The 27,029-nt window shown below is 34.6% G+C and overlaps 1 protein-coding gene across 4 annotated transcripts; it reads right to left on the bottom strand.

Annotated features, from left to right (window-relative positions):
• Window positions 1-1,398: 1,398 nt before the first annotated feature.
• Window positions 1,399-26,700, bottom strand: LOC133296024 (tripeptidyl-peptidase 2). 4 transcript variants are annotated; one of them, XM_061494975.1, is made up of 34 exons: window positions 26,385-26,700; window positions 25,107-25,185; window positions 24,947-25,020; window positions 23,176-23,285; window positions 22,991-23,071; window positions 22,284-22,370; window positions 21,820-21,962; window positions 20,602-20,752; window positions 20,399-20,521; window positions 20,144-20,227; window positions 19,859-20,046; window positions 19,566-19,740; window positions 19,348-19,469; window positions 19,173-19,252; window positions 18,230-18,288; window positions 17,159-17,313; window positions 14,888-15,066; window positions 10,317-10,429; window positions 10,079-10,249; window positions 8,803-8,931; window positions 8,592-8,692; window positions 8,394-8,511; window positions 7,772-7,851; window positions 7,389-7,461; window positions 6,815-6,900; window positions 6,680-6,731; window positions 6,469-6,603; window positions 6,260-6,331; window positions 5,316-5,408; window positions 5,040-5,135; window positions 4,517-4,615; window positions 3,298-3,390; window positions 2,527-2,769; window positions 1,399-1,853 (listed from the first exon to the last, which is right to left on the bottom strand). In XM_061494975.1, exons 1-34 carry the CDS (start codon window positions 26,602-26,604, stop codon window positions 1,695-1,697), a joined length of 4,023 nt encoding a protein of 1,340 aa, XP_061350959.1. In that variant the 5' UTR covers window positions 26,605-26,700; the 3' UTR covers window positions 1,399-1,694. The 4 variants fall into 4 exon arrangements, 3 of the variants coding, with proteins under 3 accessions (XP_061350959.1, XP_061350960.1, XP_061350961.1); XM_061494976.1 differs by having other exon boundaries at window positions 2,527-2,733; XR_009749430.1 differs by having other exon boundaries at window positions 1,714-1,853; window positions 2,527-2,729.
• Window positions 26,701-27,029: the final 329 nt, after the last annotated feature.

Genomic DNA, 27,029 nt, shown 5'->3' with positions numbered 1-27,029 from the left:
TTTTGAATGCTTGAATTCCATTGGCTTGATGGAAGTGCCTGGCTCAGTCAAAACAAGCAACTATCGAAGCACGACATCCAATGGCAGCTTTGGGATTTCAACTATAATGACAGAGACCCACCTAATCTAAAGGTTTATAAAAGGAAGAATAGGAATCGTAGCGGAATAATAACCCAAGGGAAGGATGAGGATCCATGCGGAAAGAAGGAGAAAGGATTCTATGGTCCGGCCCATAAAATCCTTAGGTACTCCCACCCACATATAAAGGGATAAATAAGAAACATGAAAGTCAAAATAGCAATAAAATGGAAAAACATCAAATTTGATTGTGAAAGGAACCACAAGAAATAACGATGGGACAGGAGCTTAAAAAATTTCCAGTAAAGAAGGAATAGATTCATTGAGAAAAAGAAGCCATTAGACCTGTTTGGATAGGTTTCCCGAAAAAGTGCTATTGATATCGTACTTATTTTAGAAGGGGAAGGATATTGTGACAACCAAGTTGTGTTACTATCAAGTGATTACCAATCAATCTCACCGTTAAATCGATTATGTTGATCCAACGGTTATATTTATTTTCATCTTTGTATGGTCATGATTTTCCATATTTAAAGCTTAAATATGAGAAATCATAATCATACAAAAGTGAAAATAAATATAAAGTATTAAATTTGAGGAATCATGATCATACAAAGATGAAAATAAATATAACCGTTGGATCAATATAATCGATCTAACGGTAAGATTGATTGGTAGTCACTTAGTAGTAACACAACTTGGTTGTCACAATATTCTTTCCCATTTTAGAAATAATTTTTATAAAAAAATAAAGCTACTTATATTAAAAAAAAAAAAAAAACACAAATTTTGACTTTTTTTTAAAAAAATAAACTAAAAATTTTAGCTTACCAAAAAAAAAAATTTAACTTTTTTTTTGTGATTTTTACTTTTTCTTAAAAACAAACATCTAAACAGACTTACAAGTAAAAGTGTTTTTTTCCTGAAAAAAAATAACTCTTAGCTAAAATAAACCCCATCCAAACGGCCTTTAATCCGTAAGAAAATGGACAGGTAGCGGGTAACTAGTGGGTGGGAGGATTCTAAATTCAAGAAGCGAGAAGACACAATCACGATTCAATTCTAAGGGGCAAGGGCCCGAAGGGGCACGTATAATCAGTCCTCGGAAATTTTCCATACTGCTCTTTTTTTCTTGTTTTAGCATCAATTCTGAAATGTGAAAACAGAGTTCGCTCAAGCAGTTTCTGTTTCTGGTTAATATAAGCAGTTGTTCATCTCCATTTACTTTCTTCTGCATAGCAAGGACTTGGTCATTAATTCCAACAAAGGATAGAAAATAAGCTCCTTCCGTGATTCTCAGAATTACCTTGGAAACAACTATCGAGAAAAGACAAGTGAAAACTATATTTATTCTGTAATAATCATATTAATGTAAAGGGGTTTGGCAACCCCTTGACATGGCAGCCACATTTAAGTATTAGCAGTACACCTGAATGGCAAATTTTCCACACCATGACCGATGGCCAGGCCAAGATGTGTGGAAAAAGGAAAGGATAGGCCATACGTAAAAAGGTCTCTGTTTCATGAATTGTCCCCACAAATACAAATTATTGAGGAAAAGGACATTGCACCGAAGTCCTTACTTTGCTTCCCAACATTCTCTCGTTTGGCAGGCCCTAGAAAAGGGGCAAGCTTGGAGGGAAACGCACAAGCATCCACTGTCTCTCATATGTAGCTATATGTGTCCATCCAATCTCATCAAGCAAAGAGAGCTTTAGTTCATAGAACTTCTTCTTGGCAGGCTCCGCATCATCTTGGACTATGTCACACAGTACCTGAATCAAGGGCAGAAAAGGATCAGATACGGTTAGTAATTTATCCAGCCGAAGTCCCTTTCCCATCACCTATGATCATCCCAAAAACAATACACTTGCATGGAAGACAGAAAAGAACAGAGTTGCTTCATGATTATAGATAACCTGAATTTAATGATCTATCTCACCACAAGTTTTATCCATTAATCACACAGGTTATAATATGAATGATAAGAAAAATCAGACCAGAAAGGCCGATTCAACCAGAAAACTACTATCTATCTTATCCATACAACCCATAAAACTGGCTGTTCAAAGAGCCAGTGGAAAACCAGTCAAACTGGTTTGGAGCGTCTTTTTAAAAAGAAAAAAAAAAGACTTCAAGATTAAATACCTCGTTTTGAATATTGCCTCATATTACTTCATCTGTATGTTAGTTTATATTTAATATATTAATATAAAATATATTTAACTATCATTGGTTCAATTACAACTGGGCCAATGAGCTGTGAAGCAGTGCCATGCCTTCACCACAATGACCACTACTTACAAATAAATCTCAATAAGGAGCAAAGAAAACTACGAGTCTACGTACTCGAGTAGACACTAATGTCTCGAGATACTGTTAGTAATTCATAAATTGGTGATTTATCATCCATGCAGTAACCAATACAAGACTAGCAAAATATAATACCTTCAACGCTGTCCCAAGCCTTTGAGAACGCCTCTCACGTGTCACCAAGAGGATTCCATATTTAGGTGACTTCACATCAACCCATTTCTTCAGCTCCTTAAAGTTCTCTTCAAACAAGTCTTGGTGACTGCCATCCTCTGAAGATTGCTCATTGCCCAGGTCCTTTTTTGCACCTTCTGTTGCAGCCAACGCCGACGACTTATCTACCTCCTTTGACAATATACACCAAGTCAAGTCTGCCAACTTTTATTTGATAAAAAAATAATCAAATGTTATCACTATCATGATCGAAATTTGACTTATTTAAGGAGGGTCGCAGAGACTTTTTCCTCGAATAATGCATATGACTCAACTCAAACTAACCACAGGAGATTATAAGTGAAAAGCTGTTGACATTTATAGCTACATACTACATCCAGACAACAATATCGCTAACGATCATAATCACAACAATGTAGTTTTACAACAGATTATTTACAACATGATACCTGTGGTTTGCTCTCAAGAGAAAAATAATTAATTTTGACCCCAATTTACAGGGATATTTCCTACTTTTGGAGATATTTTTAATAATTTCAAGCTCTACTGCTTTAAACAGCTACTAGGATAAAACAAGTCCTCTATTAACGTAACACGATAATGAAACAGACTTTTGCAGTATCATCTGCATGGCTCTTTCACTTTGTTTAGCATGTATTCATATTGTAATAGTTGAAAATGTTCAATAATTGCTTTAAACAACATAATCAGAAAAATAATAAAAGCCCTAACCTTTAAAGACTCAATCTCTGCCAGCGCAAGCCCCTTTTGGTACAGTGCCTCTGCTAACTGGTCACGGGTTGACTCCATCTTTTTCCTGATATTCTACAGTATGATTGAAAGATCATTAAATGCCAACAAATTGCAAATAACCGCAGTTAGAAATGATAAAAGTAACTTTTATAGCTTTGTAAACAACAGAATTATGAAGCATTGGGGACACCAGCATCTAAGAAAATAGTGCAATTCCTTATTATTCTTGTAAATATAAATTGCATTTATCTTTTCATGTATATAAATAGCAGTATGCTGAGGCAAAAATCTCTTGAAATTTCTTCTCAAATAATGCATTGTGAAGGTAGTATACAATTCATTTAACAACATAGAATGAACTTCTGTAATAATTTTGCGAAGAAAAATTGAGTTAACATTTGATATGTTGATTAGGGTAGTGTATAAAAATGTTTACACTAATCATTTCCGCACAATTTTTACATTAAAACGATTGTTAAAAGGTTAAATTAATATATAGGACCCTATCTATTTGAGAATTTTCAGTTACGTTCCTATACTATTGGGAACTTCCGAGTAGTTCCCTATATTTTAAAATTTGTAATTGGATCACTATAGTTTAACAAATTTTTAAATGGGTCCTTAAATTCAACCGTTCTTCATCAATAGGTACCCAATTATAAATTTTTGAAGTTATAGAGACCAAATTTAAACTTTTAAAATGTAGGAACCTAATTGAAAATTCCCAAATACTAAATAAAGATCAATGTAACCAATAATGCATATAATTTCATAAAATAAGAACAAGACAATATGAGTATGGTAGATGCATTGCTGCTTATAATTTCATAAAACAAGAACAAGACAATACGAGTATGGTAGATGTATTCATGCATATAATTTCATAAATCACGAACAACCAATCTTTGTTCTCACCAGTCTTGCATTTTACCTGAATAAGACCTAATGGTAACCGTTAGATTTAGCACATGCGATTTGTTAGTTACAGCAGATGCTAAATAAGTAGCTGTAGGTCAACTGACTTTAACACTAATTAGCAGAGATTAGTCTCTAATTGATAGGATGAAATTAAGCTCATTTAGGTCTGTAGTTGCTTCCCTATAGCAACAAGATTTATCTATATCTTATATTTCTTTAGTAACCATTTCAGAACTGGTTGATAGGAATAACTACAGTTATTGGGGACAAGATTAAGAACCTCTGCTTCCTCATTTTCTGGATCTTCTTTTAGTGCAAAAAATTTTGCTAACTCTTCCCTGTCAATACTGTCAATCACCTCATTTGCTGCATCAATCACCTGTTAAAAGTAATCATCATATCCATAGTCAAATAGATTCCAGTACAAATGTCAATATGATAAACTATCATTGGATCAAAAGTTCCCGTCATGTAGATCATCCTCCCAAATTAGTTCTAAAGTATTAGTTCATAGTCTTCTAATATATTCCATAAGATGAGAATATATCTAAAATATAGGAAACTATTGACTAAACTTTTTGATAATTAAAAAAAAAAAAAAAAATTCAGGACCAATAGAACAATGAAACCCAAAAACTCCAGAGACCAGCTTATTAGCATTCCAGTAGTCAAAAAGGTGTACAAATCAAAACATGGTCAAAAGGAAGGAAAATCAGAGAGATGAGGGCATAAAAGAGGAGGGGGAGGGTGGGGAGAAAAAGTGCCAAAATTAATATTGAACTTTTGCTTCCGACAAAACGTACCTCTTCATCATGAGAGATTTTGTCTTTGATATTATTCCTAGAAACTATACCTTCCAAAATCCTCGCAACCAATGGAGTGTACTTTGGATATTCTGACTGCAAAGGAAACATAGCATATTTATGTACTATAGACAACTGAATACATTCATCAGAAAATATACAGCCAAATACAATTTAACAAACACTAAAAAGTAAAAGATAAATAGTCTTGCAGAAGAAAAGATATTACATAGAATTTAAGACTAAAGATATCAAGATTAAATTTTCTTTACTGACTTTAAGCGATGCAGATAGCTCTTTCCACTCCAAGAGCTCTTCATCAGTTTCTTGTTTTAGGCTTCCCAGAACTTTTACTTTTGCATCTCTTACCTGATGGATAAGTCAAGCCAAAACAAAAGTACCAATAAGACAGAAGATAAGCAATCTGAAATCTATAGAATAGAATCTACATTACGATAGCCAAGTCAAGGCAGAATTAAAGTCCATAAGATATGTTTACCCAAAAAAAAAAAAAAAAAAGCCCACAAGATATTACAATAGTTCATTTCATAATTCGTATACCATACATACATGCTCACTTAACTGTTAAAGACATAAAAATGCACACGTCACTTTACCAAAAAAGAACAAATAATGTACACATCATCCACTCATTATAGCCAACATTTGTCCTCCTTTATTTAAATCATCAAACATTTTTTTTTTTTTTGGGGTACGTATCCAATTTATAATTTAATGTTTAAGATCATGGAAGATGCTAGAATACAGGATATAAATAACAGAATCAACGTCTAGAAAATGTTCTATATAATGCCATTGAGCTGAATCCAGAAACATAGTTGACTTCATTGATGAAACGAATTCAGTATAAGGTGTACAGGATATAAATAACAGAATCAACGTCTAGAAAATGTTCTATATAATGCCATTGAGCTGAATCCAGAAACATAGTTGACTTCATTGATGAAACGAATTCAGTATAAGGTGTACTAGTGAATTTCATCTGTACATAATTAACCTTGAATCACCTCGTTCACTGCCATTTTATCAACGTTTCAAGTGATGCAATTTTTGAAGTATGACACTTCAAAACATGGATAACAACGCAATAGCTTTAAGGAAAAGAATAGATGCAAAAAGAGAACATATTCAACCATTATTGAAATAGAATAAAATTAAAACCAAAACGGAGCTCTTTTTCTGAAGTATGACCCACATACCTCTTCTTTTAAACGTTCAGAAACAGTCTTCTTGGAAGATAAGCAAGTACCTTTTTCCTTGTCCTCATCAATCTTTCAACAGAAGACAAATATAACTTAGACATTAACTTAGATCATATATCATGTGATAGTAGATTCAACTACAGCACAGCTTGGTGCTTGTTCAAACTAGCACTTACAATCATGGGGTGTGCAATTATAAAGCATACCTTATTAGGGGGAACTACGTATGAAATCCGATACGACGCAGGGTGCTTTTCTGGATTTTTATTCTCCCCTTGATCAGCAGATGATAGCTTCCCATATGAAATTGCCCCTAACAATACAGATCCTTGTGGAGAATTCTGCAGAAATATCGTAAAAGTTGTTACTTCCTATCACTGTCAATATCTAAAAGGTTAACATTGGAGAAACATGTACCTTGGGAAGCTTTTCTTTTGGTGGTGGACCCAAATATATTCCTTCTTTCATACTATCAATAAGAAAAATCAACACCACATCACAAGAAGAAATTTAAAATTTAAAGAAGTTTGGACTAGAAACCCAATCACGTACCCTGGAAGTAACAAAGAGGATTTGAAAGAACCATTTCCCAGCAGAGGGCCATCAGGTTGAGAGAAAAAGCTTAACTGGATGACATCCTGGAATCAAAGACAAAATCATAAATAATAATTAAATAATAAAAAAGAAAGAATGCGTATAATCTGAAATTACTAATGTATATAGATTTTTACCCTATACAGGTACGAAGCATTATTGGATGGAGGCATGTCTAACTCAGAATTATAAATTATTTTCAAGCATAAGAATAAATTAATGGGAGATAACAATACTTAGAATTCCTGGCAAATTTTCACCAATTTGAGCACATCTACGCCTATGACATCATCAGATCAATTTAGCCATCCCCACCTAATTGTAAGTTGTAACATGCTAGTAAAAACACTATCTAATCATATTTCCAATAAACTCTCCGCTTAATATGACATAAGGCGACCCCAACTTTATCAAGAGTCATATACTCATATAATGCTAATTCAGAAACCTTGAACCATAATAGAAAAGCTCTTATAGACTTCAGCAGCAATTGAACACTTGTGAAAAACATAAAACTGATACGATGAACTACCTTCTCTTCCAAATTTCGTTCAATGAATAACACCAAATGCCTCATCTTTTCCAAAATCTGTACATTGTCATGCCTGAAACGAATAAATTATTATGAATGTAGAGGACAAACACACCTTTACATATAAATCTTATATGAACTTAATTATTCCACTTGAAATGCAAATGCTAGCTTTCTTGTTGCAAGTATTAATAACTAAATCAAGCTTCCCAAGTCCTCTAAACAATACTAGGCCACTACTAGTGTTCAATTACTACCTATAATTTCAAAATATACAAATTCATAGTAAGTTAATAACTGTCATCAGATCTACAGCAAGATCCACTGGGAACAAACTACTATGGGCACTCATCCAGAATATATGCTCGAAAAGAGTAATGTACCTCAAATATAGCTGTAGAACATATTCTCCCTTGGGAAGATTTGAAGAGCTTGGATAGACATCTCCACTTGAATATATGCGCTATAATCAGAAGAGTGAAAAAGAAAAAGAGAGATAAATTATATGAAGCAAATAAAGAGTTACCAAAATAAAAAAGATGTTGGGTTCCACCAATAAACACCGCCATTATATGAAAAACATTTGGAAAATAGAACTCAGCCATATCTATTATACACTAACACGCACATGATATCACCCAATAGGGGTTATATACCCGCAAATAAAGAGTTACCAAAATAAAAAAGATGTTGGGTTCCACCAATAAACACCGCCATTATATGAAAAACATTTGGAAAATAGAACTCAGCCATATCTATTATACACTAACACGCACATGATATCACCCAATAGGGGTTATATACCCCACTACTTGTGGTTCCTTACTAACAGGGTATTACAATTCCTCAAACGGTAATTTGGCATAATAAACAAAATAAAAATCAGCATGTCTAAATACGACACAAGTTACATGCAACTTATTATTCCTACCATTGACTAAAAAAAAAAATTAAAACTATTCCACACATCTCCAGAAGAAAAATAACAACTCAATATTAATATACCTTATTTGAGTCAGAAATCATATAAAATTGAGACTCAAATTTTGTGTCATATATCCGGCCATTTAGCAATGGTATTTGAGGTTTAACTTGAGCTCCACTTTCCAATTTGACCTTGTAGCTGCAAAATCAGAATACTGAGAAAAGGCCATCTAAATGATTCGCAGACAAATGACACAGTAATGGAATTTTATAACTCACGTCAAAGTCATAGCCAGTGTCTGCTTTCCAGAGGGAAGTTTGTCACGATCTGTTGAAAGTGCACAAATCTTAGAATCTACTGGTCGATATGGGACCCTAATCTGCAATTTTAATATACATTGTGAAAACAGGTTAACCACATTGGTATCCCCTATACAAGCATAACAGAGTAGAACAAAAAGGAAAAAGAAACAAGCTTTAAAAAGATAACCTTGTTTAGAATTGCCACGGGTGCAAGTTCCTCAGATACCAGTAGTGTTTCAGCATCAATTCTGACTGGTGCTTCACTACCATCTAGCATTACTTCTTCTTGATTGACTTTTATACCATGAAATACAACCTAGAATTTTTACTTGTTAAATATATAATATAAAACAATTTATGTGTTTTAACCTAACAACTTAAGTTTTGGGGGGAGTCGATTCATAATATGGTATCAATCAAAACCTCTATGACCGAATAGTCTAAAATTCAATCCTTACCACCTCCATTTTTCTCACAAAAGAATTAAACTTCAAAATGAATCGTGCATAGGTCACGGTTCAAGGCCAAAGGACTCTCATGTGAAGAGTGTATTGGAGATGTAATATAAAACTATTCATGCGCTTTAACCAAACAAATCCGATTTTTAGTAGAGTTGGTTCCATAACATATGTAAATAGCAAGACTTTATCCTCAATAAGAATGATCACATCACATCCTCGCTTGTCAACAAAGATCACACAGGCAAAAAAATAAAAATAATAATATCATTCACAAATGAAAATCATATCATGCTTTCTTCAGAGGATGCAATCATATTATTAGAGAGATAATATAAAACCATTAATGTAGCCTTCACATAACAATTTAAGCTTTTAACCTGAATTGATTCTTACAAGCTAACAAAGCTTCCGTGACCAAGTAGTTACGAATTTGATCCTCACTTCCCCATTTTATTAATAAATAATTAAATATTGTAGAGTTTTTCAGCATAGGTATGTGGGGCCTGTGCATGTCCACCCTTTAAGCCCAAGAAGCTCTTGATGGGGTGTGTTAGAAAAACATAATATAAAATCATTATTGTGGCCTTTAAGTAACAGTGTAAGCTTTTGGATTCAAATGGTTCTTTACACATATGAAAGAACAAGCATAAACATACTAAGCCATGAGGAAGGACAAAACAATGTGTTTATTCCTTTTTAGACTTAACTACGGCCTTCTCTGTTCAATCTTTTCATTATTTGTTGTCTAAGCTCCCTGAAGTGTTGAATAGATGAAAAATAGCAAATTATCAACCATTATCCAACAACACAACAAGCCAAAGAAATATAAAGGAATTGAGATACATCATCAAGATCAACTACTAAAAGATATAGGAACAATCATCATGTACCTTGCAATTCATAAACTAGAATATTTTTCACTTTATTAAAAAAAGCAGCAAAATCTATCCAAATATCCTGGAGGAGAAAACAAATTTATCTTATAAATAGGAATTCTGTTACCTCAAAATCCACACTGGCAGTCTCATGACTCCCTATGCCACTTGACCAAAACTGAGCAATGACTAGTTCCAATGTCTGACCACTCACTACACTAAAGGCAAAGCTTTTGGCACCAGGTGAAGCAAACGTTTCCACTTTCTCCCATTTCAAAGGTCTTTGCAATGGGCATATCTGGACATAGAAAATATGTCAAAAGGACAACTCATAATTGGACAAAGTTTCAAGCAGCAAGTTGTACCTGAACAGCGTCCACAAAAAATTTTCGAGCTGTGTCAAAACCTGATGTTTTCATTGTTGCTTCAACCCAAGATGCACCGTGTGGCACTTCTATATATCTCCTTTCTATATGGCCTAATGATGCAACAAATATAAATCAAATAACTAAATGTGTTAGACTGTGTATAGTATATGTGCTTGCCTATTTGGGCAAGGATTAGGATATGGAATGGGCTAATGTGTACGATACTTGCACTCACCCTAACATGAATAATATATATGTATATGGATAGACTACTAAATTTCTTAGCATCCCCATCATAATTCTCTCTCTCACTCACACAGTAAGAATTGATTTTAGGACTAAATACCAGAAACTACACCAGAATTGTGATATTAGGGGGAAAAAAGGGCCCAGGGCAATAGCTCAAATGTTTTGGTTGGAATGCATTACGTGTGGATCCTGGATTTAAATCTTAGTAGGACACCAGCAGAAAGAAGCATAGAGATAAATTTTGTTAGAATACCATAGGTAAGACACCAGCAGAAAGAAACATAGAGATTAACTTTGTTAGAATATCATAGGTGATATCTCATGTATACTGTTAAAAAGTATATTTTAAGTTGTGTTAGTTTGTCCCATGTAAACAAGGCCCAAACCGTGTATCTTATTATTATAAATACAACCCTTGTGTGGTTAAACTTGACACAATTCTTTAACTTCAAGTTGGTACCAAAGCTATGTGTTCTAGGAAACCTTGCTTCTACAAAACCCTAATTCCATTGTGCCCACTATGCAGCAGCTGCTCACCCTTACCATTGTGCATCCTCTGGCAAACCCCTTTTAGGCCGCATATCCCTCCTGCCACCTTGTTCCAAGGACCGTCGTACCTATAACCAACATTGTCGCCGTCACAAGCAAATTTTCGTGTGAGCTTTCTGATCGGAACATCACTGTTTAGGGTCGCTATCACCAGATCTATGCCATTGTCCAATTCGTGCGGACAAACTCCTCCACATGCGCGCATGGCAGGCATGGATGCACCTCCATTCTCCAATCAACCACAAGCCAGGTCACCCAGGTGACCTTTACTGCTCAGATCTGCCCTCCTCCGGCAGTGGGTACTCAGTTTGCATGACTTCTAGCCTCTCTCTCATTTATTTTGTGTTTTCAACTCCGTTTTTATCCAATATTCTCAAATATGTGACCCACAACAATGGGAACCACAATCTTGTCTCACGCAATAGAGGTTGTGGTCGTAACTGTTGAGATATATAAAACCATTAGCATCACCCAATAACTTAAGCTTTTGGGTTGAATTGATTTTTTACATGGTATCAGAGCCTCGATGTACCGGGTTCGATCCTCATCGCCCCCTACTTTCTTTCTAGTGGAATTTCTTTCTTCGCACAGGTAGATGGGCCTGTGCACTGTCCACCCTTCAAACCCAGTGGGCTCTCGTGTGAGGGATACATTCAATAGCTTAAGCTTTTGAGTTGAATTGGTTCTTTACAGTAACAGACATTTGTCTCATATACCATCTTAGAATTGTCTCCACCTCTTCATTGCACCTCAGTACCAGCAAGCCCACTCTGTCGCGCCTTATTCTAGCATACATTCAAAATCGTTCATCTTTTCGACTATCGCAAAACTTTTCCAACCAACTTCTCAACCACAGAATTAGAAGCTACTGTTCGAGCTATCCAAATACTCAATGCCCATCAGCATTTGCTTCTCCATGTGCCAGGGCATGAGGGCGCATCACTTGCTTTTCCAGCGTCATTCTTGCATAGATCTATCCAAAATCTATGCACAAGCCTTTCATTCTCCTACCTCAACAATCTTAGGACGTTTCAGGATGTGGGTCCCACTCTTTTGGTGTTTGTTGAACAATAGTTTTGGTGTTGTCCAGATCTTGCCAACAATCATCCTACCAACAGTTCTTTTCCCATTTGCTGAACCCCTTTTGAGTTATTGCAATGGGGGACAGTTCCGATGTTTATGAGATTCTTTCCCTGGGTTCAGGGGACAAGAATTCCATAGTGCTCACCAATATCGATGTCCCGTCCATTACGTCTCAGAGATTAATTGGATCAGCTAATTATAGATCTGAATCAACTGCTAACTTTCCTCCAACTTAGACAGCATCATCTACTATTAGTGTGACCATTTTTGTTTAACAAACAAATAAACTCATTGCTTGCATCTCTCAATCATCCATGTAGCAATAAAGATCTTCTCTAATTTCCCTACTCTTATAACATTCCTACAATTACCCTTGCTAATGGCACCAAAATAGTTAGTTGTGGCCTATGTAGCACCGACACTTCAAAAAACCTGAAATGAAGTGTCTGACACTCCCCGACACTCTGACACGCTCCGACATCTATAATATTTGAAATTTCATTACATATTATGAAAAATTGATCGATGTTTTACCAAAATGATATAATAAAAATTAAAAATGGATACCGAATAAATCTCACTGGAGTGTATAAGAGATTTTCAATTTGAAAATATAATGGTAAATATTTTATTTTATTTTCAGTAAACAAAATAATAAATATTTACATCTAATAAATTGCATACCCTCCTCTATGTAAGATAACAACTTTCCTCGCAATACATTACTTCCCAATGATCTTGTTTACCAAGTGCCTCCTCATGTTTTTGGTTAAACCTGTCTTATTTATAATCTTACTCCACGAAAGGACAAACTCAATGCAAAAGCCTTCAGGTGTTTGTTCCTTGAATATTTTGGTCTTCAAAAAGGGTACTGTTGTTAGTCTTTCAATCTCAATCGACATGTCATGTTTGTTGACGTCACCAATTTCGGAAAAAATATTATCCTTCACAAACACAAGTGTCTCAGGTTGATACTATCCTTATATCTTTCTATGTTGCTTCTTCGGCTTCTTATAGTGACTATAGTCCTAAGTCTATCCCGCATCCATCTTGTCTTCTCATAACTTATCAACATCAACCTCAACCGTCCATCAATGCCAGTCATATGTTAAAGAATGTTCCTGGTCACTCGCTTCTTTCCCCAATCGTTCCCTCTACCATGGCTCCGATGTTAGACAGTCCATCAATTGCTTTCAGAAAAGGTAAATGATCCATTCATAATCCTCATCCACTTTATTCTTTTCTTAGTTATGACCGGCTTTCTCCATCAAATTTCTTTTTTTAATCTATTCTTTCTTTGAGAAAGAACTGGCATGCTAGGGTGTGAACCCATTGATATGAATCCAAACATCAAACTTCTACCAGGACAAGAGGATCTTATCAAATCCAAGTCATTATTGAAGATTAATTGCGAAATTAACTTACCTCACATTAACAAACCATATATTTCCTTTGCTATGAGTTCCATGTATGTGACCATGATTGGCATGTTATTGCTGGACATACTTGATACATCAAAGAAACACCAAGGAGAGACTTACTATTTGTAAAGAACCAATTCAACTCAAAAACTTAAGCTAGTGGATGAGGGGCTTTTTAAAGGTTTATATTATTCTCTAACACACCCCCTCACCTTTCAAGCCCACTGGGCTTGAAGGGTGGACAATGCACAAGCCCACATATCTGTTCTAAGAAATTTCACAAGAGAAAATGAGGGGCGGTAAGGATCGAAATCGTGACACTGAGACTCTGATACCATATAAAGAACCAACTCAACCCAAAAGTATAAGTTATTAAGTGAGGCTACATTAATGGTTTTATATATCTCTAACATGTCCCCTCACAAGAGAGCCCATTGGGCTTAAAAGGTGGATGATGCATTAGCCCAGCCTACCTGTGCTAAGAAATTCCACAAAGAAAATAAAGGTGGCGAGGATCGAACCCGGGACACCAAGGCTCTGATACCATGTAAAGAACCAATTCAAACCAAAAGTTGAAGCTGGTGGGTGAGGGGTTTTTTAATGGTTTATATTATTCTCTAACACTATTATTTGAAGATAAGGGACATGTGAAAATTTGTGGTTACACAGATGCTGGGGAGGCTCTACTTCATGATATTGTGTCCTTTTTGAAGGAAACCTAATGTCGAGGAAAAGCAAGAAGCAAACTGTGATTGTCAAATCAAGAGCAGAAGCTAAGTATCAAGCAATAGGAACTACGACTTGTGAACTCATTTGGTTATAACAGTTGCTCAAAGAATTGAACATTTGCGAACCATAACCGATGAAACTTATATGTGACAATGAGGATGTACCACATATATCTTCAAATATTGTCTTCCATTGAAGGACTAAACACACTAAGATTAATTGAAAAATTCAGTCCAAGGAGACCACAACGGCATTTGTACACTTCAATGATCAACTTGTAGACCTTTTCTTTAAGGCTCTTAGAGGTCCTCGAGTCAACTATATATGTGACAAACTTAGCATGTGGAGGAGTGTTAGAACATCTTAGGTATATTGTAATAATCAATTACAATTATATATTTCTAGGATAGAATCATCATAATTAGTTAACACCAACACTAATATATAGACGGAGTGTATGGACTGCTCCATAAACACAATTTCATAGTATCTAGTTTACTCTCTAAATTTCAAGTAACTTAATTAACTATTGCACACCTGGCTGGAATAACATCTTTGTAAATGAAACTTGTGGAGGCTGATTAATTACAGTCTTGGCCTTTGTTATGGTAATTGGAATTCTGAAAAGCGGTCCACGCCAAGGAGCTTTGCAGTCTATACCATAGACCTCATAATAATGAAGACCATCACATAGACTGGAAGGATCCACAACTACACTGAAATTAAAGGAAAACAACTTGTAAGTCTTTGAGAAAATAAAGCTACACATTAACATCACTCAACAGAAACTCAATTGAAATAAAAAAGAATTAATAATGAAAATCATCAGATAGATTGGAAGAATCCGAAACTACACTAAAAGTGAAACAAAACAACTTGCAAGCCTTTAAGGAAACAAAACTACACATTAACATCATTCAACAGAAACTCAGTGGAAAACAAAAAGAATAGCGAACAAAAGAAACATAGGGACTATTTGATTTCTATTTTTAAAAACAGTATTTTAGATTCTAGAACCAAAAAAAAAGAAATTGTTTGCAAACTGTTGTTTTGTAAAAATAATTCCCAAAACAATAACTGTTTTTAATTTTTAAAACCAAAATTTGAAAACTTAGAGATGTTCTCAAAAATTGTTTTATGATTTTTATTGTTTTTGCAGTGGCAGTTTTATAAATATGAAGATTCATTTATGGCTTTTTCGTAAATAAATCTAATTTTTTTCAATTTTAAATTGTTTCACGGTGGCAATCTTGTAATTAGGAAGGTTCATTAATGGCACTTTTTGTAAATAAATCCAACTCTTTGAGAACTTAAGATCCAACTATATTCAAATGAGTTTTTTTTTTTTTTTTCAAAATTTATTTGCAGAACAGTTTTGAAGAACTGGAAAACAAAATGAAATTCAAACAGACCCCATAGTCCGTTGATGGAAAAACTACATCTCAGTATAACAACGGCTTCAAGATGTGGCCATTAAAGAATGAAGAAGATAGTAGGAAAAAAATTTCAGAAGCCCAAGACATTAAAATAGAATTATTACCTCAGGAAAAAGCATGCAGTGCTTATAAGTGTATATAGAAGGATCAGCATCTCTGTAACTTAACGTTTTGTAATATAATACTACAATAGTTTCTTAAGTTCAGTAAATGAATTCCTAGGATGCAAAAATGTGGGCTAAACATATTATTGATATGTTTGTCTACAGATAACCCAACAGCAATAAATTATATTCCCTCAGTAAACATGCATAAAAAAATAAAAAAAATAAAACAAAAATCAATTACTGTGTAAGGCATCAGAAAGAGTTACTTAGAATTTAGACAAATTAGATTGCACCGTATCTTCTTCAAAATTACTTATTAAGATATGCAAAATTTCACCATGAAAAGGTTAGATAGAGATTGATTGTGCAGCAGGCCATAACACAATCATCTTAAGATATTTCCCATCTTTCCAATGAGGAACTCTGATCTATAGGGGGAATGCCAATTTAGAAAGTCCCAGTGAACAACTTCCCTTTTAGAGGAGAAATTATCCGAGGTCAAAATTTATGGTTAATATATGTTTGTTCAACTATTAGCTATTCTTTGAGCATGGTTAACAATTCTATTTTTATTTTCTAAATTTTGCATATAGAAGTGCTTATTTATGAATTGTACATAGTATACCGGCTTGTTTTCTTCGAAACTGTCTATGCCTGCCTATTTTCTAACACTGGGAACAAAATACTTTACATGACCTAATGACAGTTGAAGATTAAAATACAAAATTATATTAACATGAAACAAGATTGCTTCACAAATTTCCCCCAAAGGGATAAGCAATGGAAATGTTTGACTCAAGAAGGAAGGATTGGCATTATCCAGGCAAACACAGAAGCCGTGCACATGCCACATGGTAAGTATTCCATGATGGATAACTTTTAGTGCATCCAAATAACTCTTGAATTATTACCAGAAAGAGAAAAATCCAAAGGCAAAGAATGAAGCTCGTGTCTTGTTCAGACACTGCACTGAATTTAATTAAGTACAGAGAACTTGTTTTACAAGCTTTTACAGCTGCACAAAATAATATTAAATAATAACACAAAGCCAAAGATGCAGAACTAAACAATAAGACTAATGGAAACATCCCCATACATCTAACATAAATTAATACTAAAGTAATAATAATCAAGTACGAAGTAATTTCAATTTATTACAAAAAAGTTATGTAAGGGAAAATACTATTTTAGCAACACATTTAATGAAAACTTATGGCAATATATGCTAAGACTGAAAAGATAATGGTTAATAAAAGCAGACTAACTTGAAGGTTCGACCATTATGGGTGAGCAGGAGATAGTCAGGGAACTTCACAACAGTCTTTGCAGTAGAACGTAACTCAATGCACTCCTCAAATGGAACCAATTCCTCGAAGTTGCTGGCATCTTCATGAAATTTTGGATTAACTTGCACTATCCACTGTCAACAAGTGCAACCATAAGTTGGGGAGGGGGGGGGAAATTCCAATTGAAAAATTACTAAGGGCTCACACTAAAATTTGCTGGCAGCTGATAAAAAAATTAGTATATGAATAATTTTGGTAAAATAGAAGCAACAATAGAAGGCACTTACAAAAATTGGCGAATCTAATATATGGATCAAAATGTATTGTGAGATAAGCCATCCAAATTAAATGGGTGATTGACTATAATTGACAGGTTGTTATTAATTAGAAGTCTGATAAAACAATCTACTATTGTGTACTCTTCCATCTAAAATAACTAGAAGTGTGGGCTAGAGTCCATGTGTGTTTCATGGCAGTGGATCCTCTTATATTAAAACTTCCATGTGTTTATCTATCTCTCTCTTCACATGCATTAAATATATGGGGTCCAATTATCATTAATGAAGAAAAAAATAGACACAAAAATTTCACGTGACCAAATCATGTGAAATTTTAATATGAGAGGATCCATTCCCGTGTTTCATGCTACAGCCCTTTACATTTTTCCTGTCTATTTCTCTCTACTAATTCAATAGAACTAATCCATATTACATTTATGATATTTGCTACCACGGCAAGAACGAATGTGCAAAGGGAGTTACCAAATTTCATCACATAACTCCTCACCATTTTTTACCAAATAGAATTTCTAGGAACAGTAATTTTGTTCTTTCATTATAATCTAAACAAGGAATGTAAACTAGTGTATTATTATCAATTCTTTAATTTCTCATCATTTGAATTGATCCAGAAGAGTTAAACAAGATTGGATCCAAGTCAACAGTAACTGGTTTTCCCACCTTTAATTCATTTTACTAGTTTTGAAGACGTGATCAAATATATTTTGATCATCAATGCAGCGATACATGCAAAATTTATGAATGATCTTACCTCAGTAGATTGCCGGCAAGCACTCGCCTCCCTAAGGTAGATGCCCCGTGATGAAGGATCTGCCATTAGCAATCGTACAAAAGGATGAAGTTTGCCAGTTTCAAAAGCATGCTCTTAGTTTAATGTCATTGTTTTTCTAGCCTTGACTGTGAATCAAGTCATCTGATTAGTCAGATTACTTATCCATGGGCAATGCAGCAATTATTCAAAGATGAAAGAAATATTGACTTTCTCATAAGTCAATACTACTATTTTTTTGCCATGCAATATTATACAGACATGATTGTTTAAACATATATAGCACTTCTTTAGGCCATCATTAGAATTTTCTTTCTTAATCCTGCCAGATAGGTTGTCATGTGTTTTGCATTCCAATGTAACTTTATTACCAATTTTAGAGTGGAGCAAGGAAGTTAAGACTCAATTCTAGGCAAGAAAAGTTCATTTTCCTATATACAAATTCACATTCTTATTGGACAAAAATATTCACTATACATAACAGAATGTCCAGCAAGCCATTTTATTTGTACCCAAGTAACTTAATCTAGTGTCATGAACCAATTATCCCAAAAGTTTAACATGTTAGGTGGCGAATGAATGGTTTTATATCTAACATGCCACTAAAGCAAGAGCCCCTCAGGCAATGCACAAGCCCACGCTACTTTGTGCTAAAATTTAACTTGCTTTATTAGAAGAATGAAGGAACAAAGATCAAACTCTCGACCACTTACTCATAAACCATATCATGAACCAATTACCAAAAAAGCTTAAGTTGTTGGTTGAAGGCATATAAATGGTTTTATATCTAACATATTCATATAGTACTAACACACAACACTTTCTACAGTCACAAATATAAAGGAAGGCCAAAAGATAATATCTTTCCTTCCTTTTGTTACATATAAGGGGAAGGAGAAATGTCCATGGCAGAAATAAAACTCACTTGTTTTTCCAGATTGCTGGATGTTTATTTGATACCGAACACACGGAATATTTTGACACTTCTGTATATATTCAAAAGCCCTGTCATGAAGTACATGATTTAAGTCAATACAAATCTTGCAAAATTACAATTTAATAAAATTCCAGGAAAGTATAGACTGGGAAAATTATTTAACTTGTCAACTTGCATAAGTCCTTGTCCAGTGGATAATTTATCCTCAGGTAAATCACCTATGGAAACTGAAGTATTCTCCAGAGCCTTCCTCACACTATATGGACTCACAGGAATTCCCTCAGCCTACATGCAGATCATATAAATCAGAAAACTATAGATACGTGTGCAAAGTAATACCAACTAAATAAGATAAGCTGCAACAGAACCACATCGAAGAACCTTCATTGCACTTATGATTAATGCAGTTCCTCCACAGGCTGATGGTGATGCCATTGATGTCCCATTCATGAGCATACGCCGTTGAAGAGTCCAAGTAGGAACAGGGGCAACAGCACCCCCAGGAGCGCTGACACAGACACCAAGATCTCCATCAGCTGTTGGTCCTCGGCTAGACCTGCAAAGTTCTTTCCATCAATCATGCAATGATAATGATGCAAAACCAGAAGAATAAAATCAAATATAGAAGGGTATATGAAGTCATCCAAATAGAAAGTTTCAAGAGAAGCAAATACCAAGTATATTCAAGACCCTCTGATGGAGGCTCAACAACACAATGTGCACCAGCAGCCATAGCAGGAGAAACATAAGCACCAACACCTATGATACTTGAAGATGTACCACCAGGTGCACCAACAGTGCTCAATCCTGGCCCACTATTACCAGCACTGCTCACAAATATCACACGATGCTTGTTCACCGCCTAGAATTAAATCATCCGAAACATCTAGAATTTAGAGAATGGAAAATGACAAAGAAAAGACAGAACTACCAGTCCAGATTAAAGTCCAAGAAAATACTTCATTGACAAGGTCAACAAAGCGTCCATAGTCTGGCAGTAATGTTGCTTCGCCATAACTCATGTTGATAAGATCACATTTATGCTGAAAAAGAAATGTGAAATGGCCATCACTGAAAGTCTTACTTGTGCCAGATGTTATAAACACTAAATAACAACTTAGTTCATCAGACACACAAATATCAAAGACAAATCATATTTCAGTTGTCGGAATATGCAGGATACGCATATAAAGAGGAAAAATCATTTGAAGCACCTCTACAGCAGCTATAAGTGCCCGAATCAAACCAGTTCCAGTTTCCATTGAACCTAAGCGAGAATCCCCAATTTTACAAGATATTAATTGTGCTCCAGGTGCAACTCCATTCAACAAGGGCTCCTAACAACATAGCATATATCAAAAGGTATACTGTTCTTCATAAGAATTGCACTATTTGGATAAACTTTATACATCAGTACCTTCGGGTGGAAAGCAGTAGCTATACCAGCAACATGGGTCGCATGGGGAGAACAGTCTGTTACAATACTTAAGACATTCCCATCATTATAGACATTAACAACAAATGTACAAGCATCTAATTTGCTGAAGACACCATACTTCCTCTCAGTCCTGAAAGAAGAGGCTATGATTGTTAGCATTGAAATCACTAATGATTTTAATAGATACTACTCTAGTTAGAACTAAATGATAATGACTTCAATATAAAGCACATGAATTTCTTCAATGGCAATATAATAAAGTAATTCAGAAACATCTCTACTATAATATAGGTAGAGAACCACTGGGATGTTTTTACTTAACTGCTAGGTTGCTCCTTTTCTAGGAAATAATAATGTTACCTATATGACTTTTTTTTTCAGTTACACGTAAACTGGTAAGAAATCTAAAAACCCATAGAGTAGAGAAACCAAATAAATTGAGATGTACTGTTTGCATAATGTCATCCAAACTGTTCAATATTATTGTACAACCCCAAAAAAAAATAAAAAATAAAAAATAAAAAACACTGTTTGTGCATAACATAAAAGTGTCATATTGTTTCAAAAAACAGAAAAACAACTCACTTAAGTGTCCATACCATTCAAATCATATAACATTTTCAATTATTTATTTCTAAGATATGGTATATGTAAAGAACCAATTCAACCCAAAAGCTTAAGCTTTTGGGTGAGGTTACATTAATGGTTTTATATATCTCAACACGCCTCCTCACACGAGAGCCCACTGGGCTTAAAGGGTGGACAATGCACAGGCCCACCTACTTGTGCGAACAAAGAAATTCCACTTGAAAGAAAGTGGGGGGGGCGGCGAGGATCGAACCCGGGACACGAGGCTCTGATACCATGTAAAGAACCAATTCAACCCAAAAGCTTAAGCTTTTGGATGAGGTTACATTAATGGTTTTATATATCTCAACAGTATACATCTTCATATATACAACCATTACAGTCGCGTTTTGTTGAAGTAGGAATAACTCAAGAAAAGAAGTCATGAATCAAAAGGACATCATGGTTTTTAAATTGCGCTATATGCAGTGACAAGAGAAGTAAGGCTGTTTGGGGTAGGAAAATTGTTACCCAAAACACAAGTATCTGCCAATTTCATGAGACATATCTGCACAAAAGCTATCAACTAAGATTAACAGAATAAATATTGACACCGGCACCTAAATGTACCTATAATTAGTTAAGGGCACAAAGTAAGCAAGCTTCCCACAATCTGGATCATCCTCAAGACTCTGTGTATCAAGAGCAACCCTCCAGACCTCTCCATCATGCCAGACAACAGCATCTACGGCAGGCCCTTTATCATCATAGCTCTAAAGCATAAAACATCATTTCCTTTTAAAAGTAAGAAATTTCAATTGACAAAATTTTGGGTAGGAACAAAAGCACAAGTATAAATGTGTCTTTTTAGTTTTGAGTCTTCAAGAAAGAGAGAAGAAACATGAATTTCATTGTTTCTGCAAAGGCTTCCAACATTATTTCACATAGTGACAATAATTCTATATATATCATCATTTCACTATAACTAAATAGAAATTAAAATAAATTACTCATTTCCTATTTCAAGGACTGGAAAGGACTGGAAAAGCTGTAGTCAAAGAGCAACAAAGTAATGTGACGTGCTCAGCACCCACCTCAGATTGCCTTCTAAGAATATCAAGCCTATTTTGGAGATCTTCACGAGCCCTTTTATGTTTGCCATCCTCCACTTTGATGTGTTGCTAGAAAATGCATCATCATGTATTGAGTTACATGGAATAAGAAGATATAATATAAAAAGTTGCAAAACAACCACATTATATCTAGAGATGGGTGATAGCTAGTATTATCTGCAACTTGAGCAGGTAATAAGATTGGAAATTACAGTCAATCAAATACAAATTCCATCTTGGTAAATAAGCATCCGGAAGGAGATAATAGTACATTTCATAGTGCTAATTTATATGCATATTCATAGGCTCTGTTTAATATTTTAATTATTTTATTTTCTTCTCTTCTGTTCATAAGGCATAAGAGGCACTACTTTTAATGAGTACTTCCAAAAAGAACGTTAAAGAAAATATAAATATAGCAGGCTGGAATATGAAAAGAAGAGGAGAATTTTCTTTTGCTCTTACCAAGACCAGTACTAATTGATGCATGCAAATACAACAGGACATGGAAGAAAATACTAAGATAAAAAGAAATGCAACAGCATAAAGAAAACACGTGAACGGCTTGCCCCTGTAATATGTGGTGCCTACTAAATAAGATGCCAAAGAGTTATGAGTAGATCAAATGTAATTTGAGTTTCTACCATTCTAGCATATGTAAGAAGAATCAATTAAATTTTCCAATGAACCTGATCAAAATCATCAAGCTGTTTTACAGCCTTAGCAACTTCATCCTGGTTTTTCTCATCCCACTTTTTCTTTCTTTCTTTCTGCCAAGCAACATTTCAGGAGGAGAAAACGGAAATTAGATCAATTAACCAGAGGTAAGAGGCCTAAATAGAAACTAAAATATTTCATAAAACAGAAACACTACCTTCAACCGAGAAGTCAAATCTTCCGTAAAGAGCTCATAAACCAATTTATAACCCACATGCCATTCACCAGAAGGATTTTTCCATGAAGTATTGATAACCAAAGATGCTCCTGTACAACATTTGTTATGAACATCTAAGCACAATAACTCAATGGCTCATTTCCCTTGACTAACAAGAATGAAGGAAAAACAAAGGAAGAAACAAGCACTGGAGTTAAGAGATATGTGCATGCTAAGGCGCAAAAAAATACTGGGGGATTTGTTGGGGGGGGGGGAACAAAAAAGAAAGAAATGCTTCATCGGAATAGTTGGAGGAGGTAAACTTAAGGGCCTGTTTGGTTTCTGTTTCCAAAAACACTTTTTTGTTTTTAAAAAATAATAATAATTAAACTATGTGGAATGATGATTTTCCAAAACAATAGAACAGGGAAGGTGTTTTTAAAACAAAGAAAACAAGAACTGTAATTTAAAATTATTATTCTGAAAACAATAAAAAAATGGAACACTCATTAATGGCAGTTTTGTAATTAAAAGCTTAAATGGAACACTCTAAAATTAAATGAGAACAATTTATTGTAAAGAACCAATTCAACCCAAAAGCTTAAGTTGTTGGGTGAGGCTACATTAATGGTTTTATATATCTCAACACGCCCCCTCACACGAGAGCTCACTGGATTTGAAGGGTGGACAATGCACAGGCCCACCTACCTGTACGAACAAAGAAATTCCACTAGAAAGAAAGTGGGGGACGGTGAGGATCGAACCCGGTACACCGAGGCTTTGATACCATGTAAAGAACCAATTCAACCCAAAAGCTTAAGCTATTGGGTGAGGCTACATTAATGGTTTTATATATCTCAACATTTATCTTAACAAATTTTAATTCTGTTCTTCAAAACTGTTTTTGAATTTTATATTGCAGAAATGATTTTGAAAACAATAGAACAAAATTGAAAGAAACCATGCCCTTGTATTCATAACATGTCAGTCTATTGAGGAACACTAGAAATAACTTCTTTAACTCACAAATGATCAGGGGTATCAATTTGTTCTTAGATTTCCCTATTCAGTGTAATAGTTTTATTTTCAGCCATCATTTCACATTTTAAAATGAGAAGTATGAAAAGCCTCCAAATAGTCACTTCACTGATCCTTTCAAATTTAAGATTGATAATAAGCACCAAAGCAAAGCTTCAATAGTTCACATGTAGAGGCCATAGCCTTCAACATCAACATCAATTAAAATCCTTTACATTATTTTTTTAAAGAAGTAAAATACTTTAAATTATATATAGTATTATTGTTTAAATAAATGTAATTTATTTTAAAATATGAGTTGGCCTCCACAACTTTATCATTTTGGCCTCCCAGAAACCTTATACTGATACATATGTCCAGGAAAACATAGAGCCCAGCATAAAGAGGTAAAGAAATTCTCAAAGTCAAAAGACAGGCACAACTCTCTTAAAGGACAACTATAAATTTTTGTTCTTTTATCTCTTCAGGTTGGTATGTAATATATAATTATTCATTATTTTTCTTTTATTTTTTGGCTAAGTTTAATATAATTTTACTAATATGTATAGCATTATTTTTCTTTAGGCTATTCAAAAATAATAACAATGATCAAGCTTCAACCCTAGACAAGGAGCTAGTTCATCATAAGCTGTGCATGTAGTTTTCTTTTATGAAGCAACTACTACAATATACTAAGAAATGTCTCACCATAATTGTTTCTATTTACAGGCGCTTAGTATTCCCTATCACTAACCTGATGCCCCACAAATACGACCATCAGCATCAGCCTTCACCACCTTTGAGGTATCAACATCTCCACTCCCAGTGCTGAAGAACGAAAAGGTATCATATATTTATTGGTACTCAAAACAATTATAAGATAAAAATCCAACATGAAGTAAGTTTATATTTACCAATCAATGACATCAAGAACTTTTGGTTTCCCATCTGACGTAACCTGTAATCCAGCAGCAGCCGGGTCTACACCAGAATCTATAAACAAGAAGATCTAATGAATGAACAAGTATGTCATATAACCCGCAAACACATCCAACTATAGCATAACAAAAACAAACATAAGAATACAAGCAACATAATTATTACTCTAAAACATTTTAGTAGCACCAAATTAGATGGGCACCAAGCAACATAGTTATTGCAACTAAAAAATCTTAGTCTGTGTAAAAATGCAAAATTTATAATTCATAAATGGAAGCAAGTTAGATTTCATGGAAGGACACTACACTCTACAGAGAAAAATGAACATACCCCCCCCCCCCCGGAAAAAATAAAAATTATGACTAAGTGTCAGCCTAAGTAAAGACGTGTAAAAATGCAAGCTTAGTCTGTGTTTGCATAGCCCTCATGATGTACACAGCACGCATGTATCTTCATCACTTAAATTGAGTAAAACCAAATAAAGATTCAAAGGCAACAAATCCCTAATATATGAATATCGACACAACACAAAAAGGTTAATCACCAATATTCCTCATAAAAAAAAAAAAACTTTCTAAAACACTAAAAATAATCCATTAGCCCAACCAATCCATTTTCAACCAGCTATCAGTTCAACACACCAGATTATCTGCTTTCAATTCCATCGCTCTTCTTTGCACTAAACTCGTGTTTACTTACATCAATAGCCAAACCATATGCTATTACAAATGGAGACAACTACTTTACTTTCTATTCCAACAATTACGAACTCCAATAAATTTCAGCACTTTTTTTTTTCCGAATTCACAATGAATTTCTACATAGTTCACTAATTTTCCTCATGCAAAACAATTGCATAATTAACTCGAAAGCAGAGGAGAAAACCATTCAAACAAAGAGATTAAATGCATGTTTGGTTGTGATTAATCTTAAAAAAATGGCATTTTTCTTATGTTCTTTATTCAAAAGCTCAATAAATATTTAAAAAAAAAAAAAAAAAAAAACTGTATTGTAAAGCTCTGCGCTACATCATGGCTACAACACTAGTAGTTGTGAGAACTGAGAAGGCTCGCCTTCAATTAATATTTTAATTAAACATATTTTAACCGCAAAATAAACTAATCCAAACATGCACTAAACTAAACACTCATTAACTCGTGATTATTTTCATTTATTAACATCTAACAATCGAAAAAAAATCAAAAAACAGTAAGAAAAATGAGTAGTGAAAGAAGAGTCAACGGGTCGGGTACCGAAGATAGCGATAAGAGAACCGCGGCCATCGTATTCAGGATGAGCATCGAGGAATCGATCGGCACCAATCTCTTTCTTCGGCATGAGTGAAGCCAAAAAGGTGGATTCGTTCAGCTTGAAATCAGAGAGAGAAGAACCATCCTTCTTGTTATTGCTGTTGTTGTTGTTGTTGTTGCAATCACCACCACCAACGTTAGAACCAAAGGAAGAGCAAGGCATTGCCTTCTTAACAATCCAGCTTCAACTACTACTTCTTCTTGTTGTTCCGATACTGGAAGTTCTTCCGTGTGCGTGTGTGAGCTTCTTGGGAGTGATGATGATTCGCAAATAAGAAATGGTTGCGTGGTGATTTTGGATTAATATATATATATATAAAGTGAGTGAGTGTGGGTATTTTGGTAGTTTCGTAACCGGAACGGTGGGATATTTGGATCTCGGTGCAGTGTTGGTGCGCGTGTTAGGGAACAGGTGAGTGACCGTGGGTTCGAGTGGTTGTGAAATTACGTAATTCGCCCTTGTATTGTCTGTGTATCACAAATAAGTCCCTTTAATGTTGGCGAAACGTAAACTGCTACAGTACTACACTACCATACTCTTATTGGATCGTTCTTTTTTCACTTTTCTCTTTACTATTTTGCTGAGTT

This window comes from Gastrolobium bilobum, unplaced genomic scaffold (assembly GCF_033153095.1).
Source record: "Gastrolobium bilobum isolate Gb01-03AN ecotype WA unplaced genomic scaffold, APGP_CSIRO_Gbil_v1 utg48939, whole genome shotgun sequence".
Taxonomy (NCBI): Eukaryota; Viridiplantae; Streptophyta; class Magnoliopsida; order Fabales; family Fabaceae; genus Gastrolobium; species Gastrolobium bilobum.
The sequence above is the reverse complement of the archived record's forward strand: the minus strand, read 5'-3'. Positions and strand labels throughout refer to the sequence as shown.

Bases quoted from the DNA above. Each gene is read 5' to 3' on its own strand.
- LOC133296024 (XM_061494975.1), bottom strand. From the start codon at position 26,604: ATGCCTTGCTCTTCCTTTGGTTCTAACGTTGGTGGTGGTGATTGCAAC. The intron at 22,371-22,990 runs GTTCATTGGAAA...TGCATTTTCTAG, and splicing joins AGCTTGATGATTTTGATCAG to CAACACATCAAAGTGGAGGA. The intron at 1,854-2,526 runs GTATTATATTTT...CCCTTGATTCAG, and splicing joins GGCTTGGGACAGCGTTGAAG to GTACTGTGTGACATAGTCCA.